Raw genomic sequence first — 23,281 nt, 5'->3', positions numbered from 1 at the left:
AATTCATCCTCACAGAGTACTGATAGTGGTCAAATGGCACAGTACAGTCCTATTTTCACTCAAAACTTAGCAAAGAAAAGACTTAACTCATTTGTCCTTGACCTCATCTCTGTCTTTAGATATATGTATATCATCATCATCCTCTGTCATTGGTGTTGTTAGTGGCTGTTGTAGTGGAAACTTTAGGGCTCATAAGGGTTTATCACAGCTCTTAACTAGCCAAACAATATCGCTGCATTTAGCAGAACTATGTACAACATTCAGGGTTAACTTTGGCACCGGTTATGGAGCTGTAGTAAAAGACCCAGGGGACGAACTTTCGATGGAAAGCCTTAAAGAAATGTCTTTAAGGTTCATCCTGTAGGGCAATTATTTTAGTATCTACTGCATGCAGAATAAGTGCTAACAAGTTAGCTAAAATCATAGGCTTTGTTTCTTTTAGAGTTGCATGGTTTACATTTATAATTTCAAGTACAAATATCTGCTGCAAGAAATCATCTGAAAACGACAAAAACATCTTAAACTCTGCTGGTTTTAGATTTGATTGATTGGTTTTGATGTACGTCAAGTTAACAGAAACACTGATGATGTTTTCTCAAACGAGTTAGGTACATTTTTCCAAAGGCACATCTGTACTACAGCAGAACACTGTTGTAGACAGCCCTAATCTATAGGCATACTTCAGTGTTGCTGAAAACTACTGAGAGGCTAAAATTCTCCCGAAACAGGGAGCGTTCGAACTTGTGTTTCTCTTTAGCGTTTGCCATATCGATGGGGCTAGTATGAGCAGGACCACGCTGACTGGCTTGGTTTATCTAACAACCGACAGATGGCCACAGATATACAGTATATGTGGAATTCACATTTGAATTTATGTGCAAAACTTGCCTCTTCAGTGAGCTAAAGAGCTTCCTCTGTGTCTGTCAGTTCAGCTTTGAGCAGTCAGGTGACAGCAGCAGCGCAGAATACCGATAGGGAGGCTGAGTCATTGAATCGCTGTGGGAGTTTGTCCCAAGCATGGATGAGACAGAAGCCGAAACGCTTCTTCTTTTCAGGTGAAGTGCTTGAGTTTGTTGCGGTGTCTTGTGATTCTGATGCTGCCAATTCTGAGGGTCTGTCTCCCAAATACATTTCCACTTGGTTACGCTCTCAGTGAGCTGGCTGGTTTTTGCTAAAATGTGACATATGACTCAAACTTTTACTTTGTATTCTGCTTTTTCCTTTTTTGTCTTTGACACTTTTGCTTGTTTTTCTCGACAGCGACTGCAATGAGAATGCCACTTAGTAACCACAAATTGTCATGCACCAACCAATTAAAAAGTGAGTTCCCAAAGCTGCCAAATCTCTCAGTATTGTGCAGAAGTCCACTCTGTATTCTGTCTTAATTTCTTCTGCAGCACTCCCATCCTATGCCAAAGAGAGCTGAAATATTTAAGCTCCTTCTCAAGCTCTCTATGCACAACCTTTAAATCTTCCTCTCTGACAGACCTGAGCAAAGTGCCCCCCTCCCTCACACCATTAAAGGCAATCTAAGGATGCTCTGCCAATTGATCAGAGAGGACGAGTGCAGCGTGGAGGTAAATGGCTGTCACAAGGCCTGATGGACCTTCTCTCTCCCAGTGGTCATGGGGAGCTACTCGACCCCCCCATCCACTCAATTTGATTCAAAGCATGTTTGTGCCTCTTGAGAGGAGGGGAAGAGAGGAGACGGGAACTGTTCTATTCTCTCTGCCCAAGATACAACAACAGCGTAACAGTGAAACCTTACAATTAGAGAAGGACAAGAAACATGTTCGTGCACTGGACAAAAGCCAAGCTTTTTTTCCCCTGCTATTTCTGTCCTAAACTATAGGTTTTATCAGACTACATGATTAATTATGCACTGTGAAATTATTCTAATTAGTGCACTGAACAACTTTTAGCCTCCTCGCAAAATTAATTACATTTCCTCTTTGAGATAACGGCAAATTCTGTTATTAAATGCTAAAAAGGCTACAAAAAGCAGTGTTTTGTAAAGTTCTCACACAAGAGGGGGATAAGAGAACAGCTTTTTAGCCAGTATACTCGCTGCAATGACAAACAGCAAGTTAATACCATGGGACTAATCTTTGACAAGTCACTGCTTTTATGAGCTTAAGAAAAGCAGCGGTTACAGGCTGTGAATGCACAGACAGCAGAGAAAGCAGTGGGACATCTGAGGTAAATTTACCATGACTATAAACAGAGGAAGGCTGGTGAGCACAGTGCCAGAATAAAGCAGAGTAAGCAGGTTAATGTGAGAGTCCAAACATCATCCCCGCTTAATTACATCCTGTAAACCCAGAGAAAATGTCCCATTTAAAAGCCATGCTGTTTATGCGTTGCGGCGACTCGGGAATAAATGACACGGAAATATTAATAGTTGGACGTCGCAGCAAAGAAACAACTTATATCTCATAAACACGCACGCCGCTGCATGATAGGCCTATTGAATATACTCTGACTCACTAATGTCGATTATGCTGCCGAAACATAACAGAAACCGTGCTGCACAGCGTGTGAAAATCATGCATTTGAATAGCAGGGATCCGGCGTCAGCGCGGATTACATCTAAAACTTCATCCATAAACAGCTGCAGTATAGGCGTGTGTCAGTCAAAATAAAAACAACTGCTGCTCCATATTACACCGATAAACAAGCGTAAAATGCGTAAATTATATAATTACTGTCATATATCATTATAAAGCACACCGTTACACCTCAATGCCGAGGCTTATACGTTTAAACAACCGTACCACAGTGGAGACAGGCAGCACAGCTCCTCTTATGCGGTCTCAACAGCTGGTATACGCCCGACAATTAACGGACCAAACACAGCGAGAATATCTCTTATAATGCTGTTTAACTTATATCAAACAACGAAGAGATAAGCGATACAAATGTGGCCACATAACCCCCTACGGTCCAGTGATAGATTCTAGCCTGCAGCAATACAAGTACGCACAGTCGGCGTGCTGTGTGGACCACAAAAAATAACATTTCTGCTATTAAGAAGAGACCGTTTGAAGGAAGAGCGCGTGCGGGATAAAACTTGAAACCCGTACCTGTGTACTGCAAGAGAAACATTGTCCACAGAAGGCGAGTTACGGTTCCTTTCGGGTCCTCTGCTGTAGGACGAAGTGTACGAAGTAGAAAAAAAATCCTTGAATGGAGCACCGGGGCTCGTCCCTCAGTCAGTCCGCTCCGCTCGGCAGACTGGACTGCAATGAGAGCAGCCAGGAGAAGCGGGACCTTTTAGCTACAGCAGGCGAGCCCGCCCTCGCGACGACGTGCCCGCGGTTCGCGACAGCAGCAAGTTCGCTACGCGTGCACGAAGCTACCAGGCGAACTGTTTTTGGCTGGGTCTGTGGGCGCTAAAACAGCCGCTGTCAATACTCCTGCTCCTATTCTGCGTGTGAAGGCGGACCCAAGCACACTGGTGAACTGTCAAAGGAGGGTGTCGCTTTTATGTGGAGCTTCAGCTGATCCACCCCTTCGACAAGTCATCCTGAGCGAACAAGGGGAATCACTCAACGCGCTTCCCACGCCTGATAAACCATCATCTGAAAAACCATGCTTTATGGAAAGATTTTTACGGCTTTTTCTGATGTGTAGCCAAGCAATAAATACATCAAAAAAAGGCAAGGTAATTTATCCAAAACTTTTGACAGCTGTGCTTTTAAGATGGTGTCATTCTGTAGCCTGCCAGTTGGAGGAGGAGAAGCATAGAGATTATCAGTTCAATAGCAATGCTTAGCAGGCAGGCTGTGATGAGAGGCATTCCTGCCATTCCCCAGGTTAAAGATACACTCTCTAATTAAAAGAAAATATACAATAAGAGAGCACTAGTCTAAGTGATTAAGGTATTAGTTAAAAATAAGTGGAATTCTACTAATTTAGCCGCAGAAGGAGTCTCTGTTTTGGGCTCAAGACCACGTGACCTGTTTTTGTTTGCCCACTTGAAAACAGCACCTGCATTCAGCCATGCCTCACGGAGTTTTCCACAGATGATGGTCGAGGATTCCTGCTCTAACAGAAGCATTCACGCCAAAATATCTGTGTAATCTCGGACTCACGCTGTGCGGAATAAAAACATTAAAACATTTACTGAGAGCGTGAACAGATTTGGTTTGATCAACACGCAGCCAGAAGATTAATTACAGAAGGAAAACAGCAGAGCAAACACTATTATGCTTTCATAATGAGACACAGGCTGTGTACGGAGACATGTAAACAAAACGTGCATGAGAATCATCTCTAATGTGTCACTGCAGTGGTCAGGCGAGTCGTTTAATCCTGATCTAATGAACTCCCTGCAGTCTGGTTTAGAGTGGATCCTGGAGGAGGCAGTGTTCAATGTTAACACTCAGTCCAGATCCTAATAGTAACAGTGTGTCAGGAAGGGTTTACATTTCATTTGGGTTGATATAATCAGTGTGCTTTAAGAGTTTTTCCATGAGAAAATGAAAACAATTTCCTGAGTAATTGTTTCTTATTAGGAGCGTGAATAGGTCAGCATGCAGCAGATTAGTAACCTGTTTATTAGAGACACCTGGCTGCGACTGATGCAGTCTAAAACAACAGCTCTACATTAATGGATATTACACTGTTAGAAAGGTGTTGATATAGGTGTCAAACTGTCAAAATGTCCATAAAGCTGTTCTGTTTGGATGTAAATGTCCAAAATTGTCTTGATTTTGAGCACATCTAGGACTTAATGTGCTGATGAGGACCATGTGATGTGCTGGAAGGCAACAGAAGCACTTTTTACACTGCGGTTCCGCCACAGCGCTGTAACGAAGCTCCACTGTTATGCCGGTAAAGCCGCCCCAGTGTGTGTTTTTACACAGCGTTCTGCACCATGTAAACAAAAAACACAAGCTTCACACACACACACACGGCACTGTCCCGCCCTGCCGCTTCGCCTCTGTTACATCTCTAGCCATTTTAACACTGCGGTTCCACCTCAGCGCCATAACGAAGCTCCGCCATCATGCAGCCTTTGCTATTTTACATTGGACTGTTCGCGAGGTTTAAACAAACGTGCTTTCTTCAGATACACGCACACGGTGTTGTACCACCCTGCCGGCTCTGCTATTTACACTGATGCTGTTTCGCCTCTGTTACGCCTCCGCTAATACCTCCGATGCCGGCTCAGAAGCGGAACAACTTCTCACCCACCATTCCGCCTCTGTGTGTTTTACGTAGAGGACGAGGCGTAACAGAGGTGTAAAAATCCCGCCTTGAACTGGCGGTGTAAAAGGAGCTAGAATAACCACTAAATGGACCTTGGGATGAAATAAACTTGGGATGAGATTTCCAGAAAATAGGCAAGAGAAAATACAAAGCATGCATGCTTCCATTCACTGCTGAACGATTTAGGCATTGAGTGCATCCACATAATCATCTGGTGGCGCTAATTGTTAAGTTTAACTATTATTCAACTATTGTAAAACCAATGTAAAACTTTAAACAGCAGAAAGCAATGTAAAGGAACATGATCTAAAAATAATGTCTTCTCATTGAACTACACAGGTGTGATGTTTGCATCACCTGCTGTTCTTAGTTTCCCCAGTGTTGCAACAAAGGCATTATAACTATACTGTAACACTATATAGCCCTAATGAAGGTAATGGAGGACTCAATGAAAGCTGCTGTATTAAAAAACTTAGTCTAAGCTGTGTACCTAATAAACTGGCAACTGTGTGTTTCTCAAAAGGCAGGGGAAGCGCTCAAACGTGCACATACACACACAAACACAAGCTAAAACTGAGGTTAGGTAGTTCAGGTTAAAAGGCCTGGGACAATGTTTGGAAAATATCTGCTGGGTCAAATTATTTTCTCCTCTGCCCCAACATAAGTCTGCCGTCACAAAATCATATTGGGAGGTAAATAAAAGTATTTTTCAAAGGCCAAAGTGCTGTTCCCTTTTCCAAAACTCAAAATAGCTCTCTATTTCCAGTCCTCTGTGGGGACAGAAATACACTTTTCTACAGACACTGTGTTGGAATGATTCAAAGTACAGTTTGACAGCAACTTACGATGCTGCGTCTTTCATCCACAGTGGCAGATTTAGAGGAATAAACCAGGTTTCTTTTTCAGAAAACAGCAGGGTTTGTTCATTTTTTCCTGAAAACACAATATGGATATTTACAGTCAGCCGTTGTTGAAGGATCTTTTTACAGTAAATATAATAATTATATAAAGATTCATCTCAAACAGGTAGAAAAGCAGACTTAAAAGGTAATACAAGCTGACAACTTCCCTTTGCAGATACCACTGAAACTACTAGACAGCTCGTAAACAACTGTGGGGGAGCATCTTTGTTTCTTCTGACACATTTCTTATTGTATGCAGACTTATTGTTTGAGTTTTAGTCATGCAAACTTTTTATCCTTTCAAAATAAAACGTACTGTAGACTGTCCTGAAGACATATCTGGGAGAAAATCAACAATTTTAAGGCACCAAAAAGTTATTGTTAGCTCCGCAGAGAAGATGACAGACAAACGCACTGACAATTGTCATGAAAATTGGTGGACTGATGAGAAAGAGAACCAATCAAATTTTGGAGTGGATTGGGATTGACTCAAGAACAAGCATTTAATAGCAGATGCGACTCATGAATAAACAGAAACACTGACTGATTTGTTTCACTGGTGTTGCCTCTAATCATACTCTAAAACAGATCAGCCACCTTAAGCATCACTCTAGACATAAATGCAGGAGGTATGTCAGACATGCAGTTTTTTCCAAGTCGATATGAGGCCGGACTGTTGGCCTTGATGGAGGCCAGCGCTCTCAGAGTGCCCTTCTGTGTTACAATGAGGATACTTGGAAAGGTGTGAGAAACACAACCCAACAAGAAAGCCACTCAGAGATTAGAGACCTCCGCCAAGGCCATTAGTCCAGTCTCCTATGACATGCAAATGTACAAGCTGGACCACTGTCTGGATACACCTCCAAAACTATATGGATTATTTTCTTTCCCTATGAGTCTTCATTCATCTTGCGCCAGAATGCTGTACAGGAAACACTGGCATGTTAAATATGTCAAAGATGTCCAACTAAACTAGTCTCTGGGCTAAAAGTTATATCAAAGTATTCATTGCTCCTTGGCGAGTCAGATATGGATCCGCTCTAAGAATAAAGGTATTCTTTGACCCGACCCGTGCGTCACCCGTCAACCAAGTTTCATGACAATCAGGCCAGTCGTTTTCCTGTTCTCCTGCTGACAATCACAGTTGGACCAAAAATAACCTCCATGGTGGGCGGAGAGGATAATAAGGGGACATTTTTTCCCCTCTAACAGCTGGACTGCAACCAAGTCTTTGAAACATACTCGATGGACAAGCTTATACTCACATGGACTTTGAAGTTTGTTAGAAATACATATCGTAGACAGAAACACGTCAAATTCAAGAGACAGTTTCCCAAAAGCAGATAAAAACCCAGTCAGGAGTAACTTATTGACCATCTGCTTTCAAGGATATAAAGCAAAGAACAAAGCAACCAATTGATTGCTTGTTTTTCGGTTGTCAACATTTCCTCCATAAAAGACTTAATAATAAATAAACAGAGTTATTTTTCTCGGCAGAATTCAATTACCCCTGTCAGCCAGTAGTAATGAGTAACAGCCAGTGCATGCTCTCATTCAATTTCAGTGTCCCTTGGGAATGACATTTTACTGATGTCTTGATTTTTTTTAACAATGCCGTTCTTTCAGTGGCCTGCTTAGTCTAGCAAAACATTCAAATCAAACACTAATTTGACTCTGCGCCTCAGCAGATGAAAGCAGCCTTCGTTTGCTTTTATGGTTTCGGATGAGAACGTGCGTGTTTGGTGACATTACAGCTGTCTTTAGTTTAATAATCCGCCCGGCTTGAATGTGAGGGGAAATTGTGGGGCTGCTAGATTTCACCATTTCTTTCTTTATGAGAGGACGTCTCTGAGGAACCCTGCTCCATAAATCATGAGCGCATATCTCGCTCGTCTCAGTTTCACACGCGAGAGCAGAAATGTATAGAGCTCTTAGATCTCATCTGCTCAATACATTTGTTGAGTTAAAGGTATAATAATTTTTCCTTGCATTTTGTCAACAACACATTCAAACTGGGCCCTTCCTTCTGGGCTCTTCGTCACCAGAAGCTCACTCTCACTCGCCCAACCTGCCGAGCTAACACCAACAGCTTCACGGTTACGGTTGCGCTAGCATGCTAACCGTCGGTTACCTTTGCGCTGTGATTGGCTCAGGGAACCACAACAGCTCCCCTCCTGAAAACGTCGCGTGCAAAGCAAAATAGATGCAGAGGGAAGTGTCTCACCAGGGTCTGCACACACACTCACCAACACACATGTACAGAGGCCCATAAGTGATGATTTATATTATATTATTTATGTAAAAGTCTATATTTTATTTTTCTCGGAAAATCCTCCTTATTATACCTTCAACACAGAAATCCCTCATATTATGAACAATTCATATTCAGTTACTGCATCTTAAATGGAAGCTGGGCCTCATTGACAACTATCATCGTACAATTTTAACAAGGGCTTTGAGAGGCATAGCCGTCCTCTTAACTAGCATTCGTTTCAGTCAATTTCCCTTTACACAACATTTATGACGATTTGTCCTGGGAGATGTTGGCACACTTTGTCTGCCTCTATTGAGTAATTTGCAGAATCACAGACTCCTGTTTTCACTTGGTACGAGTGCAGCAGAACGTTGTATCAATATGCCCTTTCCAGCCGAACAACAGGGTTCAGGTAGCTGCTCCGGGAGGCCTGCCGAGCGTACGAGAGATGATGCTTAAAAAGGTTCTGCTCGGTGGAAAGCAGAACTGCCGTGGTATTTGGTGTCTTCCATTTTGAGATCAATGAACGGAGTGTTTGTAGCCCATGCACGAGTAAAAAACGTCATTAACTCCAGTGCCCTCTATGGAGGAAGACAGCCAGCACAGAAATGTAGGGTACATCTCCATCTTTTGCTTCTCGCTAGTTATCTTTGACCTCTATCTTCCTTAATCCTTCCCTTTCTAATTACATCTTCCTTCTTCTCCTCCTCCCTCCTTACCTCACACCCCTGCCCCCTGACTGATGGTTAGCAGATGATCATCTGGACAGGGAAGGTTGAGGTGACTCCCCAGCTTAAGTCACACATCATTAAATGAGCCTCACAGTGTCCCAGTTCGCGTACTGGTGTATTCCTTCCTGGAGGAATTTAATGAGTTGTGGGGGAGTGATAAGGCGCCATAAAAAGGAGCTGGATCCAACATGTTTTGAGATGCAGAACCATGTTTGCCATAGTTTTCATGACGATCTGAGAAGAGGGAGTTACTGTTGGCGCCTTGGTGACTGCAGCATCTGTTCTGGAAACCGGATTAAGCTCTGAAAAGAGGACAGGCCTATAACTGGAGAATTCCCCCTCAGCATGAATATTGATGGAAATGGGTCTCAAACTGAGCGCAAAACAACTGTTAACCCTTCTGCACTGCTGAAATGTTGTTAACAGCCCTCGCTGCTCCGCCATCATTCACAGCCAGAGAATCACTTGACTCAAACACCACTCGTGCATCGCTGCTGATATAGCGACAGGAAGAGGTGATGACAAATCCGGTTTGTTTGTTCTACAACATTAGTGCACTGTGTTAAAATGCTGCAAGCTCTCTGATACATGCAAAAGCAGTTTATGGGAGCAAGTGGGGCACTGCTGTGCGTGTTGGCAGCTGTGTCGTGCAGCAAGCTGGTTGGAAGTCCTGGCACCAAATCTGCCATCGGCCTCTCCCAGGTTTCAAACTCCACTGCATCCAAGTCAATAACAGAACAAAGAAATGTCTTGTAGCCGGACTTCAACCTCCCAAAGAGGGGTCAAACCAAAAAATGACCCTACAAAAGATGGCATAAAGAGTCTTTGGAGGAATTAAAGAGGAAAAATTAGATTCCCTGGAAACTATTCGAGCTCATTACCTGCTAAGCTACATGCTCAACTGCACCTGGATATATACAAACAGCTCCAAATTGTAAAAAAGAGTCTTCCATGCATCCATTATCTACACCGCTTATCCTGTTCAGGCTCGCGTGGGGGCTGGAGCCGATCCCAGCTGTCATTAGGCGAGAGGTGGGGTACACCCTGGACTGATCCCCAGTCAATCACAGGCAGACAACCTTTCACACTCACACCTACGGGCATTTTAGAGTCACCACTTAACCTAACCAGCATGTCTGTGGACTGTCGGAGGAAGCTGAAGTACCTACAGGGAACCACATGCAAGGGGAGAACATGCAAACTCCACACAGAAAGGCCCACTTCGTCTGAACCGGGATTCGACCCAGTAACCTTGTAGCGGTTAGGCAACAGCGTAGGGATAGACCGATTATCGGCGCTGATATTCTGCATTTTCACGCATATCAGCATCGGCCTTTTTTTTATTTTTAAATTTTTTAAATCTGACGGCCGATAAGAGTTCATTTCTTTGCAAATTTTATTTAACTTTGTTTTATTTACTTTATAAAACTTCAGGAAGTTATTTATTTATTTATTTATGTAAATTAACTTTATAAGAGATGCTGCTGACCCTGGGAACTCCCTGTGCTTTTTGTTTGTTTGTTTAATAAACATATGCTTAAAGGCATTTAAACAAAGTTAAGTGTTGGAGTTTGTATTATTCAAAGTTTTGACGCCAATATTTTCACTTTTACTGCAAATGAATATCGGCTCCAAATATCGGTTATCGGCCTCCTTGACTACTAATAATCGGTATCGGTATCGGCCCTGAAAAAACCATATCGGTCTATCTCTACAACAGCGCTAACCCCTGTACAACCATGCAGCCTGAGAGTCTTCTACAAAACATCCAATAATAGTATTTTTCTGGTTCAAGTATTAGTCGCAGCGTTTGTCATCTCTCATCTGATGACTGCTACAGTGAAACATCTAGTCATTTAATACCAAACAGTGACTGTAAATGTGGGTCAAAGAAAATGCTAAAATACTCGCTTTCAAATATTCAATTGTCTTTAAGAAAGCAGAGACGCTGTGTTGATTCTTTGATGTAGAGAAGCCTCCTTAAACTACGTCCCCATTTCTAACACAAGAAGGGAAAATTAGTCATGAGTTTGTGGTACCGGATATCACGTTTTAGTTTAAACCTCATATTTGCATTCATGTTTTCATGGAGCTTTCTTCAGTCAAGACGTATTCTAAGCATGTTGTAGTAAAAGCAACGCTACAAACCCCAACTGTAAAACTCTTAACACGATAGAAACCATCATCCTTCTGCTCTGATGGTGTGCCATGAGTTATTGAGTGATATATACTGTGCGTGTTTTGACATTGGAAGAATGTTTGCTGCAAACATCACAAGCAGCATTGTTGCTTGTGTGATGTAACACACTTTAAGGCTGCTGTGACTTCAAAAAAAGAAATATGCACCATTGCAAAGAAGCCAATACTCTCCAAGTCTTCACCTTGGAGGATAGATCAGTCACTGGGATTGGTGGCCAATCGATTGGATCACTCCCCCACAAAAAAATAGAGGACAAATAACAGTTTGAATTCGGAAAGCATCACAAACTCCAGACCCATTACAGACCATAGGAAATGGTTGGGTAGCTTGGATTTAGTCTTTTGTTTTCCACCAAATATAAAATGGAAGGTTTTCTGCTTTTATTCATATTTTATGTCTAACTGGAAATGTTACCATATCTTACCTTGAACCTAGTGCCTACTGTTTTATGGAAATGATGGCTGAATACATTATAACATCCCTTCCTGTTGCAGACAGTCGTGCAGTGGGGGGTTGCTGTGCTCAGAATTTGATTAGTTCTTTCAATCGTGTGTTCACTGAGGAGACTGAGAAAATGATCCACCAACAAAGGTGTCTTTTCTTTTTCTTCACACAAACCTGACAAATTGTGGCTCCGCGGTGAATACACTGTGGCCTTCAGTCAGAGATTAATTAATGACGAAAGAAACCGAAAAACTTGACATCTTTCTCGCCTCACACACTGAAGCTCAGCGAACGCGGGGAGAGGAGATTGCGAGATAATTAAAACCACCAGAGGAAAATAATTTACTAGATAGAGTAGAAAACTCTGCAGTGTATGAGGGTGGAGAAAGAGAGAGGAAACAACAGAGAGAGCAGACCAGACAAGCAGGAGGGGGAGGGGGGGGGGAGAAAGGCCAAGTATCAGACAGAGCATTCATTATCACCTGACTGACCTGCATATTGCGCTGTGTGAGAGTAATGGGAAAGGACACACTCATCGGCCAAAGCCCAGCAAGAAAGGCGCTTTTCATTCCCCCTCTCTTTCCTCTCGCTTAAGCAATCTGTCAGTTTCCTACTCAGTTCAGTTTCTGTGCTCAGACAGAGTACTGTAGGCGCCCATTGTTTGGACAAAATACATTAACAGCTCACAGAGACGGAGTAATGTCATGCCGAATGTTATGCATGTTGAACAGCCTTTGTATCGCAGTTTTTGGAAGTTATGCAACACATTATTGTCCATTTAATGAGTATTATTACCCTTTTTTAGAGTAGTGTAGCATCCTGCTAGCTACATAAAGTTGCAGTAAAAGGCAAACACTTGAAGGCAGACTAACAGCTTATCTGGAGATGTGATAACATGACTGAGGGTGTGCGAGCCAGTCTTCACACGTCTTCAATTGCTGGAATGCTTTAAATGACAATGCTAACATGCTGATGTTAAGCAGATACAATGTTTACCTTGTTCAGTATCTTATCTCTGTACATTAGCTGAGGGTGATGGGAATGTAATCAGTTCTGCAGATGACACATGATGATGGTACAAGATGGAAAGTCACTGCATTACTACGATTCATCATGAGGGAGGGGCATGAATGTCTGTACCTCATTTCATGGCAGTCCATCAAATAGTTGTCACAACATTTTTATAGGAAACAGAATCATCAAAGTCATTAGAATCCATCATCTGTTAACCGTTACTATCTGTACAGAATCCATGGCAACCCATCCGGTAGTTGTTAAGATATTTCGTCTTAAACAAAGTGGTGCTGGTTTAGGCAGTTGTTAGAGCAGGGTGCTCCATGTACAGTGGCTGCAGGCCTCGAAGCACTGATCGCAGGTTCGACTTTCGGTCTTCCAACTCTCTACTCCCTACATTTCCTGTCTCTCTTCAGCTGTCCTATTAAAATAAAGGCAAAAAGCCTAAAAATAAATCTTAAAAAAAAACAAAAAACAAAGTGGTGGACCCGCCATCGTCCAACAGGCCAACATCCTAAAAGCAAAGCCTCTAGTATGGATAAAAACCATTATGTTACTCATAAGGGAATGAATGTCAGAAACTATAGGCACCTAAAATGGTTCTGCAAAATTGCAAAAGGCAAAAGAATACATTCAATTAATGAATGCAAGACCATAGGAGTGCTTTCTACACCAGTACAGACTTGTTGAACTAAACCTCCATGTGGTTTCCTATCTCTGTCTGACACACGCTCTCGATAAAAAGGCTTCCGTACATCGGCTTGACGGATCCGCAGAACCATTGCCAGTGACCGTGCGCAGTAATTCAACTTGGCACCAAAATGTCCTTTGGAAAATGATATAGTTCCATCTTATCTTGTGCAAACTTAAGTCAAAGTAGGGTAAATATCTCTGCTGCAAAACGAGTGTTTCTTTTTCTGAGAACATAAAAAAAGTCCTTTTGGGATGAAGCTTTCTCTAGATGTGACTGGAGATGCGGTTTCTTTTGGACAGCCAGCAAATTACCCAGTGAATTCAGTGTCTAATATCAAAAGAAGATTAAAGCATGTTGTTTGAGGGCAGTAAACTGGTGCAATCGGTGGCCAATAACTATCCGGGACACGTGTGTTTTTTTTGCAATTTCACTCAGGCACTAGCGAGATGAACTATGCCAAAATCCCAATAAATGTGCCGTCTTGTAGCGCGTGTTGTGAATATTAAAGCGCACATTCACAAACCTTGACTTGAGCTTCTAATTCCCTGTATTCTACTAATTCTCTGTGGATAAAAACATCCGTCACATGACAGCGTTCTGTTTGCAAATCTATGCTCACGAATAAAACGAGCCTTCTTGTGGTTTTTGACACAGCGTAGTGTCTGTGTGTGTGTGTGTGTCACTGTGTGCTCTCCAGGTCCAAGTCCTGTATGAATCGCATGTAATAGCTTGACTCAGATTAACACTTTGAATCAGAAGCCTCGACACTAATAACTAAGAGGAAGCGGCAGATTTTCATGTCTGCACAAAAAGGAGCCAAGGCGAGCGGGGCAAAAATAAACACGATTATAGGAAAATAATTGAAATCCTGGAAAGAGTGAGGCAGGTTTAAAGGTTAAGGCAGGTAAGAAGATGAAGATGTGCTGAGATGGGTACAAAATAAGACCTTTCGAAGGTGCACTGACTGAGCTGTTTGTGTGTGTGAAGGAAAGACCATCAAATCCTCTTTGTGATATGAAACCTCCCTGCGTTTATGAGAAACTCCGGTGCCCTGGAAGAAAAGTCACATGCATATAGCTTACTCACTGGCAGCCACACACACTCAGGCCTCTTACCCGTGACTCGGCTTGATCTGCAGTCTTTGTTCATCCTAGTCATGCAGCGTCATGGTGTGTGATCTCAGCTTCTTCGGTCTTGCAATAAATCTGTTTTTGAAAACAACACCGACAATAACAAAAGTCAGATCATCCTCGGTTTGTTCAGCTCATAAAAATGCCACACGAGGTCTTACGCCACAATTCTGCAGGCCAACTTTTTCATTTCGTAGTCGCTCAAGGACGCAAGGACTGAGACTGGTTAAGAAGGGCCGAAATAAAGGGGCTTTGTCTTGAAAAGAGAGCGAAGACAAACAGAAGAGAATGTAATTCATCCGCTTCTCCGAGAGGCACGACCTCCCTGCTTTGTGAGGCAGGAGCTCATCCGAGCCGGAGAGGGCTCTGAGGCGCGGGAGAGTCCCATTGACTGCGCTATTAACACTCAAACTGGGTGGATCAGCGTAGAGGAAATACAAAAAACGCTGCCAGAAGGATGTACAGAGAATTCTGTAATGCATTTCATTCCACCAAGAGGGGCCCTGAGGGTGCCGTGATGACCAGAGTAATTGGCTTTCTCCAGCTATGATAATCTGCATCAGTCATGCCATGCCAACAGTCTCGCAGGCCACTCGGAAGGTCACAGTGCTGCGCGAGCCTCGCTCCTCTCAGCTGACAGACGCTTCTGATTTCCTATTGAAAGACGCAGAAGGAAGACATTTATCCTGAATTCCTGGGGTTTTACCTTTAGTTTAAGGGACTTGAAAAAGTGTGCACCCACTGTTTAAGACATTTATGGAGGACAAATGCCAAAAATGTGAGGATTTCCTGACTGTAAATGTTGTATATTTTGGGATTTTGGACAGCTGTTTGGACATTTAAGCAACTTGAACATATTACTTTGGGCTTTGGGAATTGATGAAGGACATTTTCCCTGTTTTCTAGCACTAAATGGACTATGAAAAAGCAATGCATATGCCATAAAAATACCCTTCAAGTCACATAAAGTAGAACCCATCCACCATCGTATCTCATGTCACAGCTTTAGTAGGATTTTAGTGCATCAGCTCTGTTATTCACTTCCTTGCGTGTCAGGCAGCGATAAGATTTTTATCACCCATCCATGCCTGACATGTAGGTATATTACTGCTAACACACTGTATATGACAGGCATAATAACCTCTTGGCACACACAATAGCATCTTTGAAAGACACTATGCATGTCTCTGCAAACTGCTCTTATAAAGAGACACAAGAGATGAGAAGTGTGCAGCGTGTAGAACATCAGGGTGACACACTTAGTGGACAAAGAAACACTTAACTGTGACCTTGTGATTTCAGCACAGCTGTTGTATATCTGTGTCATCTATTGTGACTAAGATATTTAACCTTTGCTCGCAATCATTGCCAATAAAAAAATCATGCTGATAAAAAATGCAGTCTGGCTGGTGTTGTTTTCGTAACCATTACTCTGCTGCCCTCTCTATATTGTTGGCAATAGAAGCATTAAAAGTTACATAAATATATTAAAGGGGGCCCTACAAGCCTGCTTTCTTCTGATTGGCCGGCTCTCCAAAGCCTGCACTTTGTGACGTCACAAAGTGGAGCGTGTAGAAAAAACAGTGTGAAACCTGGCGTTCACAGCGGCCTGCAGACTGAGCTGAGAAGCCTGGGGATTACTCCAACATACTTCACCCACGTTTAGTCTGGACATCCAACTATAAAATTACATATATATATCACTTGTGATTGGCTGCCAAGCTTCAAGAGGGCGGGTCTTACCTCATATGAGCCTGTCGAAGATGTTAGTGAAGCATTTGGGTTTGACTGTAATGGACCGGTGGTGCAGTGGTTAGCTCTGTCGCATCACATCAAGTAGATTCCTTGTTCGAATCCCGGTTCAGACATAGGGGGCCTTCCTGTGTGGAGTTTGCATGTTCTCCCTGTACATGTGCTCTTAAATTGCCTGTGAATGTGAAAGATTGTCTGTCTCTATGTGTTAGCCATGTGATCGACTGGCCATCAGTCCAGGGTGTTCCTCGCCTCTCGCACAATGACAGCTGGGATCGGCTGCAGCCCCCTTGTGACCCTGAGCAAGATAAGTTGTATAGATAATGGATGGATGGACAATGAACAATTACCCTGCTCAAGTCATTTGGTTTAGTTTCTGTCTGCGTCTAAATGTGACTGTAAATGCACTGAATCCAATGACAAGCTAACTGCATGATAAGAGCCACAGAAGGAGATTCAAGCTCAGCACGGTTCAGGTAAGGCTGCAGGCTTTGTTGTCGGCGGCCAAGGCCTTCAGCGTTAGTAGCTGGTAGCTAAAAAACAGAAAAACATGGACCTAACAACAAATACTTTTATGACACTATTTATCAATTTTAGAAAGTCACAGTTACTGCAATGTAGTCAACACATTCCACCTCTATCAGCATCAGATAAGTCTGAAGATTTCCATACATCTGCTACTTATTTGAAGTCTGGCAAATCGCAGGTTCAAACACATGAAAACCACCTTCATGGCCCCCTGAGCAACAGCAACCCGGGTTCTGTTTTATCACGGTTACTGTTTCTGTTGTGATGAATACAGACAACAGAACGGAAAAACATCGGTGTTGCCAAAGTCCAAGTTCTTCCCAAGTTTAAATATGCTATATTGTTCGCTGGTTTTTACACGCATTTGTCTGTGGTGTAGTTGATTAACATTTCTGACCTCTCGTGACATCCTAATATGACAACTTGATAGCATTACATTAACCCTGGGAGCATAGAGAATGTTTAGGAGTATATGAACAATTGTTTTCTCTTTTCCACATGGTTTCAATATAGGAAACAATGCAGAGTGGAATACAATGCTTTGGGATTGGGGGAAAGGGAGAAACATGATTAGAGCACTGGCTTGTGTTCAGATAGGGGCTCTTGAAGCATGAATAATTCAAAATAGGGCTGTATGTGATTTTTAGAAGTATCAAACATCACCGCTCCCATAACTAGACCCACATTTTAACACATATCAATATGCAGCCCCTTTTGAGAACATAAGGGCCTGTTAGGACAATGTTGTTAAAATCGAAAACAAGTGAGAGCACCGACCCTGATCTGGATAAAATGGAGGTAAATAAATGCAAAAAAATGCTAGTTTTTAACCAACAAAACACAAAGCTACAGATAAGGAAAACATTTTTAACCATCTTGCATAATCTGTAATTACTCGGGGACGATATCGGTATCACGATACAGCGCCTCTGCGATAACTGATATATTGCAAGACAATTATATAATGATACATCACGATACAAATACAAAACGCCCCTACAGAGGTAAAGTGCAGGATTAATGCATTCATTAATTTGGTGTCAGTTTTACAGAATTTGACACAAACTGAGATGAAACAATGTTCGTGTTCAACAGAACAACTGTAAAAACAAATTAGGATTTTGGATTTAAAAGTGGTTGGCGCATCTCTTTTCACCACTGTGTGATATTCGCCCGATGTCTTCTTCTTCTTCTTTCATCCTGCTGTCAACTTCTTCTTCGGCCAATTAATTTCCTTTTATGCTACCCTCATTCATGTCATGAGCGCCACCGCGAGGAGTCATCAAGTAGTGACACGGTGAGTCAAAATCACAAAATGTATTTTTGTTAAGTAAAATATGGATATTTGGCGCCAGCCTATCGATAACTGTATTGCACGAGTCAGGACGACAATATATTGCAGTATCGCTAGTTTGTCCCAACCCTAGTAATTACAAGTTGAAAGTTTAGTTGCTAAGAAAAGACAAGAAAAGTAGGGGGCGCTGGTTTAGCTCAGTTGGAAGAGCGGGCGCCCCACGTACAGAGGCCTACAGTCCTCGACGCACTGATCGCAGGTTCGACTCCCAGTCTGCCGATCATTTGGTGCATGTCACCCCCCACTCTCTACTCCCCACATTTCCTGTCTCTCTTCAGCTGTTCTCTATAATAAAGGCAAAAAGCCTAAAAATTAAAAAGAAAAAAAAGGTAGGAAAGAGATGATTCATGGCAGCACACTCAGTTATTACTTTACTGGTTTGGTTGCATTATTGTACAGCAGTTCCATTATAAAAAAATAAGACCAGAATGACTGATGAAAGCACATTCTACCTTTGCACAGACAGGCATGTGGACCTATAAGAGTTGTTACACTGAGTGCCAGTAAAAATGCTGAAAGTGTCAGCTGACCTTTCGCTAGCACAATCAACGCAGATGAGTGAATGCACACTCCCACTGTGAGGACTGAAAAATAGGCCATCAGACTGACATTAGCACAAAATTCAGAAGAATAATGAGCTATTTTAATTTTGCAATGTGAAAAAATCAAATTTGTAACGTCTTTTGTACGCAACAACAAATGGCATTCATCACTCTTAAGGCGCCCACGTTCCCCATCATATTTGTTATTACCAACATTTTTCATTTCCACACGCTTAGCTGGAAAATTCTCCTCCACAGTTTGGAAGCGGCTCGAGTTGGGAGGGAATGTGTTCACTAATAATTATGAATGATGCGGAAGAGCTGGGAAGACAAGTCTCACACTGGCCTTTGAAATCAGTGTTTGAGATTAGGATTCAGACCAGCATGCTTCCTGATATGCAAGCTTAAGAGTAGGCACAAAAGTTGGAGAGGCGGTTTTATGCAGGCCACGTATGCTGCTATAATAAGAGATGTGGATTTTCTTTGCAGACGATATGCAACTTTATTTTGTCCACATGAGGAAGAAGGTACAAGAACCCTGCCAGCTAGCTTGGGTTAGCTGGGCAAGTGTTTGGTTTGGTCTTGTTTCTACGTAATAAAAAACAGCTGTATTGTATGCATGCTCTGTTCATGTTAAACTGGTATTCAATAGAGCAAATGGGAGACAATGTCAGCCTTACTGCTTCAAAATGCCATTAGATGTTTCCTGTGCATGTCCTCCTACAGATATACATCATCCAGACAATGTGTTTAGCCTTGTGTTAGTAAGTATGTATGCATTATCATATGTATTCTCACACACGGCTCAGTGCATTAGTCATCCTGACGAACGCACAAGGCCAGACACCTGTGTCTAGCGGGGATCAGAGGATCCCCTCAGCGAGGAGAGAATTATCAGAGTAAAACCGGCCCCTATAGTGATGGAGGAGGAAGATACCCCATAATAGTCCCGATAGGTCCATTCATCTTTTGTCTCCAGAGCAGCGGGGGAAAGACACAAACCAAATCGCCCTCTGAAACAATTTGCAGTGTTGGATAAATCACACAAAGTTTACAGGAACTGATCGGTACTTCAAAAGCAGCTCTGGTGTACCTTTCGTTTCCTGTAGCTGTCCCTCAGCCTTATCTCTGTGATGAAGCACCTCATCTCCCACACAGGGCCAACTAAAAGCAGGAGGTTCAGGGGTTCGTACAGTGTCTGAAATCATAAAAATATGGTCGCATGAAGCTTGGGTAAAAAGCACAACTTGTCTACTACAAATCCTTTGTTAACCTAAAGAAATGTGCTCATAATTTGCATCTAATAAAACATTTTGGGTTTTAAATCTAAAGCTGGTGGCATTTTAACTAAATGTGGATATTTTTCAGAGAAGAAGACGGACATAATTCAATACTAAGATGGCTTTTATAGCACTGTGGCACTGCCTGCTCCATTGTATACTGACAATTTGAATAACTTTCACATTTTTTAATGTTGTTTTATGTTTAATGAATTGTCTACCACAAAACAACCCGTCAAACTTCAGTATTTCCTTTCTTAGCAGTAACATTCTCCTTATATGAACGTTTTAAAAAAACTCCAGTAAGTAAACAGATAAAGGGCAGGCTAAGCTAACTTCCCACAAAGCCTTGGCAACCGAGCTCTTACAGTAGGCCTGCACGATTGAAAATAACTGTGATGTGTGATTATGCTGTTTAATATTGCAATATTGCAAGTGCTTTGAATAAACAGATATTAAAGAGTTCAACATGGGGCGCCCAGCTAGCAGGGAACGTTCCCATAACATTGGCTAACATTACCTACAAGTTCTGATAACGTTTGAAAGAAAACGTTTTAATCTAATATTCAAAGAACGTTTTAAGGATGTTTATCATTTCGAATAAAGTTCTTTAAACTAAGACAAAACGTTTTAACTGCATTCTGAAGATATGTTCAGGATGTTATTGAGGCCTGGGATGTCAGAACGCCTTTCATAAAACATTTGCTCAATGTTACAGAAAAACAAAGGTAGAACATGCTAACTGCAACATTCTGAGGATCTTTTCAGGATGTTAGTACGGCCTCAACTATCAGAACGTGATTTATAAAACGTTCCAGAAATGTGATTTGTGAACAAAAGAACATTCTCACTGCGACTTTCTGAAAATGTTTTCAGAGAACGTTCTCCTACTATTAGACGGAACATTCTGGAAACCAAATAAAAACTTCCCGCTCAAAACATTACCAGAACATCGCACGTAACATTCTCAGAATGTTCTTAGAACAAACAATTCAAAAACAGCTGGTGGTGGTTTAGCTCAGTCGGTAGAGCAGACGCCACGTATATTCATGTATAGAGGCTACAGTCCTCGACGCACTGGTCGCAAGTTTGACTCCCGCTCTGCCGATCATTTGGTGCATGTCATCCCCCACTTTCTACTCCCCTCATTTCCTGTCTCCCTTCAGGGCAAAAGTAAAAAAAATATCTTAAAAAAAAAAGAGTGCAACGTATCCCCCCCCCCGAATCCAAAAAGTTGCATTTTTTTCACCATGAAACTGACACCAATTAATCTGAGAGTAGCTGACAGGGAGCTTCATCTGATTGTATTAAAATGGTGTGAAAGCACCGCCATTATACCCAAGGACTCCTACCAATAGGTACAATTATTGCATGCTTATTGAGAAAGCATATATTTTGTTTACATACAATATTTTTTCTTATGCATTTTGCAGTGTGTTTATTGCGAATGCTCACGTTGTGATAAAGATGAAATTGTGATTTCTTGTGCAGCCCTACCTTACAGTATGTTTATGTTTCAGATAACTGCTCTTGTTTATGGCAAGATTGAAATAATATGAGAGTAAATTCTACATAAAGACATGTATGTTAAGTATTTCTCTACATTCACGAGTCAACAATAGACCACCATTAGGTATTATGGCTTTATACAGCTGGTTGAATGCAAATGTAAAGTACGCCAAGGACATTTTTTGCAGCTGTCAGACCTCACTTATCTGCCATGGGAATAAAATCGTCTCACTGAATAGAAGCTTTGTCATATTTATAGTGAGGTGCTTATTTCCGCCATCCTTCCTGCAATTACAATATGTAACGCTGTCAATATAACTCATATTTTAACTACATACAATAAAGATTTTATGCCTAGTTTATGCTTAAAATACAGCACGACACGACATTTCAAACATACAATCATGTTCAGTGTTTGTTTGTTAATGAGCCCCCGCTGACGTGCTGCAGAGATGACAGTCTGTCAAGCCATCCTACACACGAGGGAAACAACATGTTGGAGGGATGGCAGCACAAATACTCTGAAATATGAGGCCACGATGCATAAATATATTTAAAAAAAACAAAGAGACAGACATTTCTAATGCAGTCATCTGTGCCCCCTGGGGTGCTTTTCTGCAAGAAATGGCTGTAGATTGTCATCAACTGATTTAAAAAACAGCATAACAATAAGTCAATGCAGCAGTGAGTGATAAAAACAGAAGACGTGTTTGCTATAAATCATCCGAAAAACATTTCTACCAACTGATGAGCTGCCTGGTTAGTCATGTCGAAGTAACGCAAGAGATTAAACTTTGCAAAAAGCACAAAAAAATGTTACAAAAGTTGAAAAGACTTTGGCGGCACAAAGTCGAACAATCAAGGAAAGAAACTCGGTACAATTGGGGTGCATCTTCTTTCATTTGGACGTGTCAAAGACTCTATTGTTGAGCAGGAAAACAATTTTCTACAACGTTTACCACCATAGCCAGAGGACTGACCAGCACAGCACTATTTTCAATCACCCCAAGACAGGGAACAAGCCCCTAAGTGTGGGGAAAGCAATAAAATGTGTGCATCCGCAAATAACAAAAGAAATTGCATCTTAGGTTTATGGTCAGATGTACACAAGGCCTACAGCTTTGATGTATTGGCAAGAGTCATACAACGCAAAAGGAGGGATTCTAGAGTCAATCCCAGTTTACTCTTTATCCTTGAGTATTTCTCATTTAAGCATACAACAAATTAAGTGATACAATTAGGCCTGCAACTAATGATTATTTCTCAATTAATCATTTGGTCTATAAAACAGTGATTGCAGCCATAAATGCTATATTGTGGTACAACACCAACACTTTAGAGGCACTCTGGAGTCAGTCACACAAGAGTACAGTGAGGAAGAATTAGTCTACATGTAACAAAACACGGGCAATAAAGAAACTAATGAACCCAGCCAAACACAGCCCCGGTCTCTGAGCTGCAGAACTGCTGCTGGTTATAGGAAACCACCGCTCTGACTGCACTGCAACATTAAAGGCAGGCTCAGGAGAAGCTTTCGCTCTGTAATTTACGAGTGGGCCGGGATCCAGAGTGTGTTGTTTAACAGCCGTAGACACGTGCTGCCTTTGCATGAGTGGCCAGCGAGGAGGTTGGGGAAACCATTTTCTCCCTCTCGCTCACAGACACAGCGAGCTCCCTTCGGTCCAGGATATCATTTGGTGGTGCCAAAAGACAAACAAAAAAACCCTGCAGAA

General features: G+C 42.0%; 1 protein-coding gene across 2 annotated transcripts in view; it reads right to left on the bottom strand.

The window, feature by feature from the left end:
• The window catches only part of enox2 (ecto-NOX disulfide-thiol exchanger 2), a 199,572-nt gene that overhangs the window by 141,345 nt on the left and 34,946 nt on the right, over positions 1-23,281 (bottom strand). The window contains exon 3 of one of the 2 annotated variants that reach the window (XM_069669557.1): positions 14,569-14,658. In XM_069669557.1, coding sequence (XP_069525658.1) covers positions 14,569-14,611 — 43 coding nt within the window. In that variant the 5' untranslated portion in view covers positions 14,612-14,658. Of the gene's footprint in view, positions 1-3,083; positions 3,206-14,568; positions 14,659-23,281 lie in introns of those variants that run through there. The other variant, XM_069669558.1, reaches the window with a different exon arrangement.

This window comes from Semicossyphus pulcher, unplaced genomic scaffold (assembly GCF_022749685.1).
Source record: "Semicossyphus pulcher isolate SPU_LCO1_2020_fin unplaced genomic scaffold, fSemPul1.0.p SCAF_2, whole genome shotgun sequence".
Classification (NCBI taxonomy): Eukaryota; Metazoa; Chordata; class Actinopteri; order Labriformes; family Labridae; genus Semicossyphus; species Semicossyphus pulcher.
Note: the sequence above shows the minus strand (reverse complement) of the source record. Positions and strands in the feature narration are given on the sequence as shown.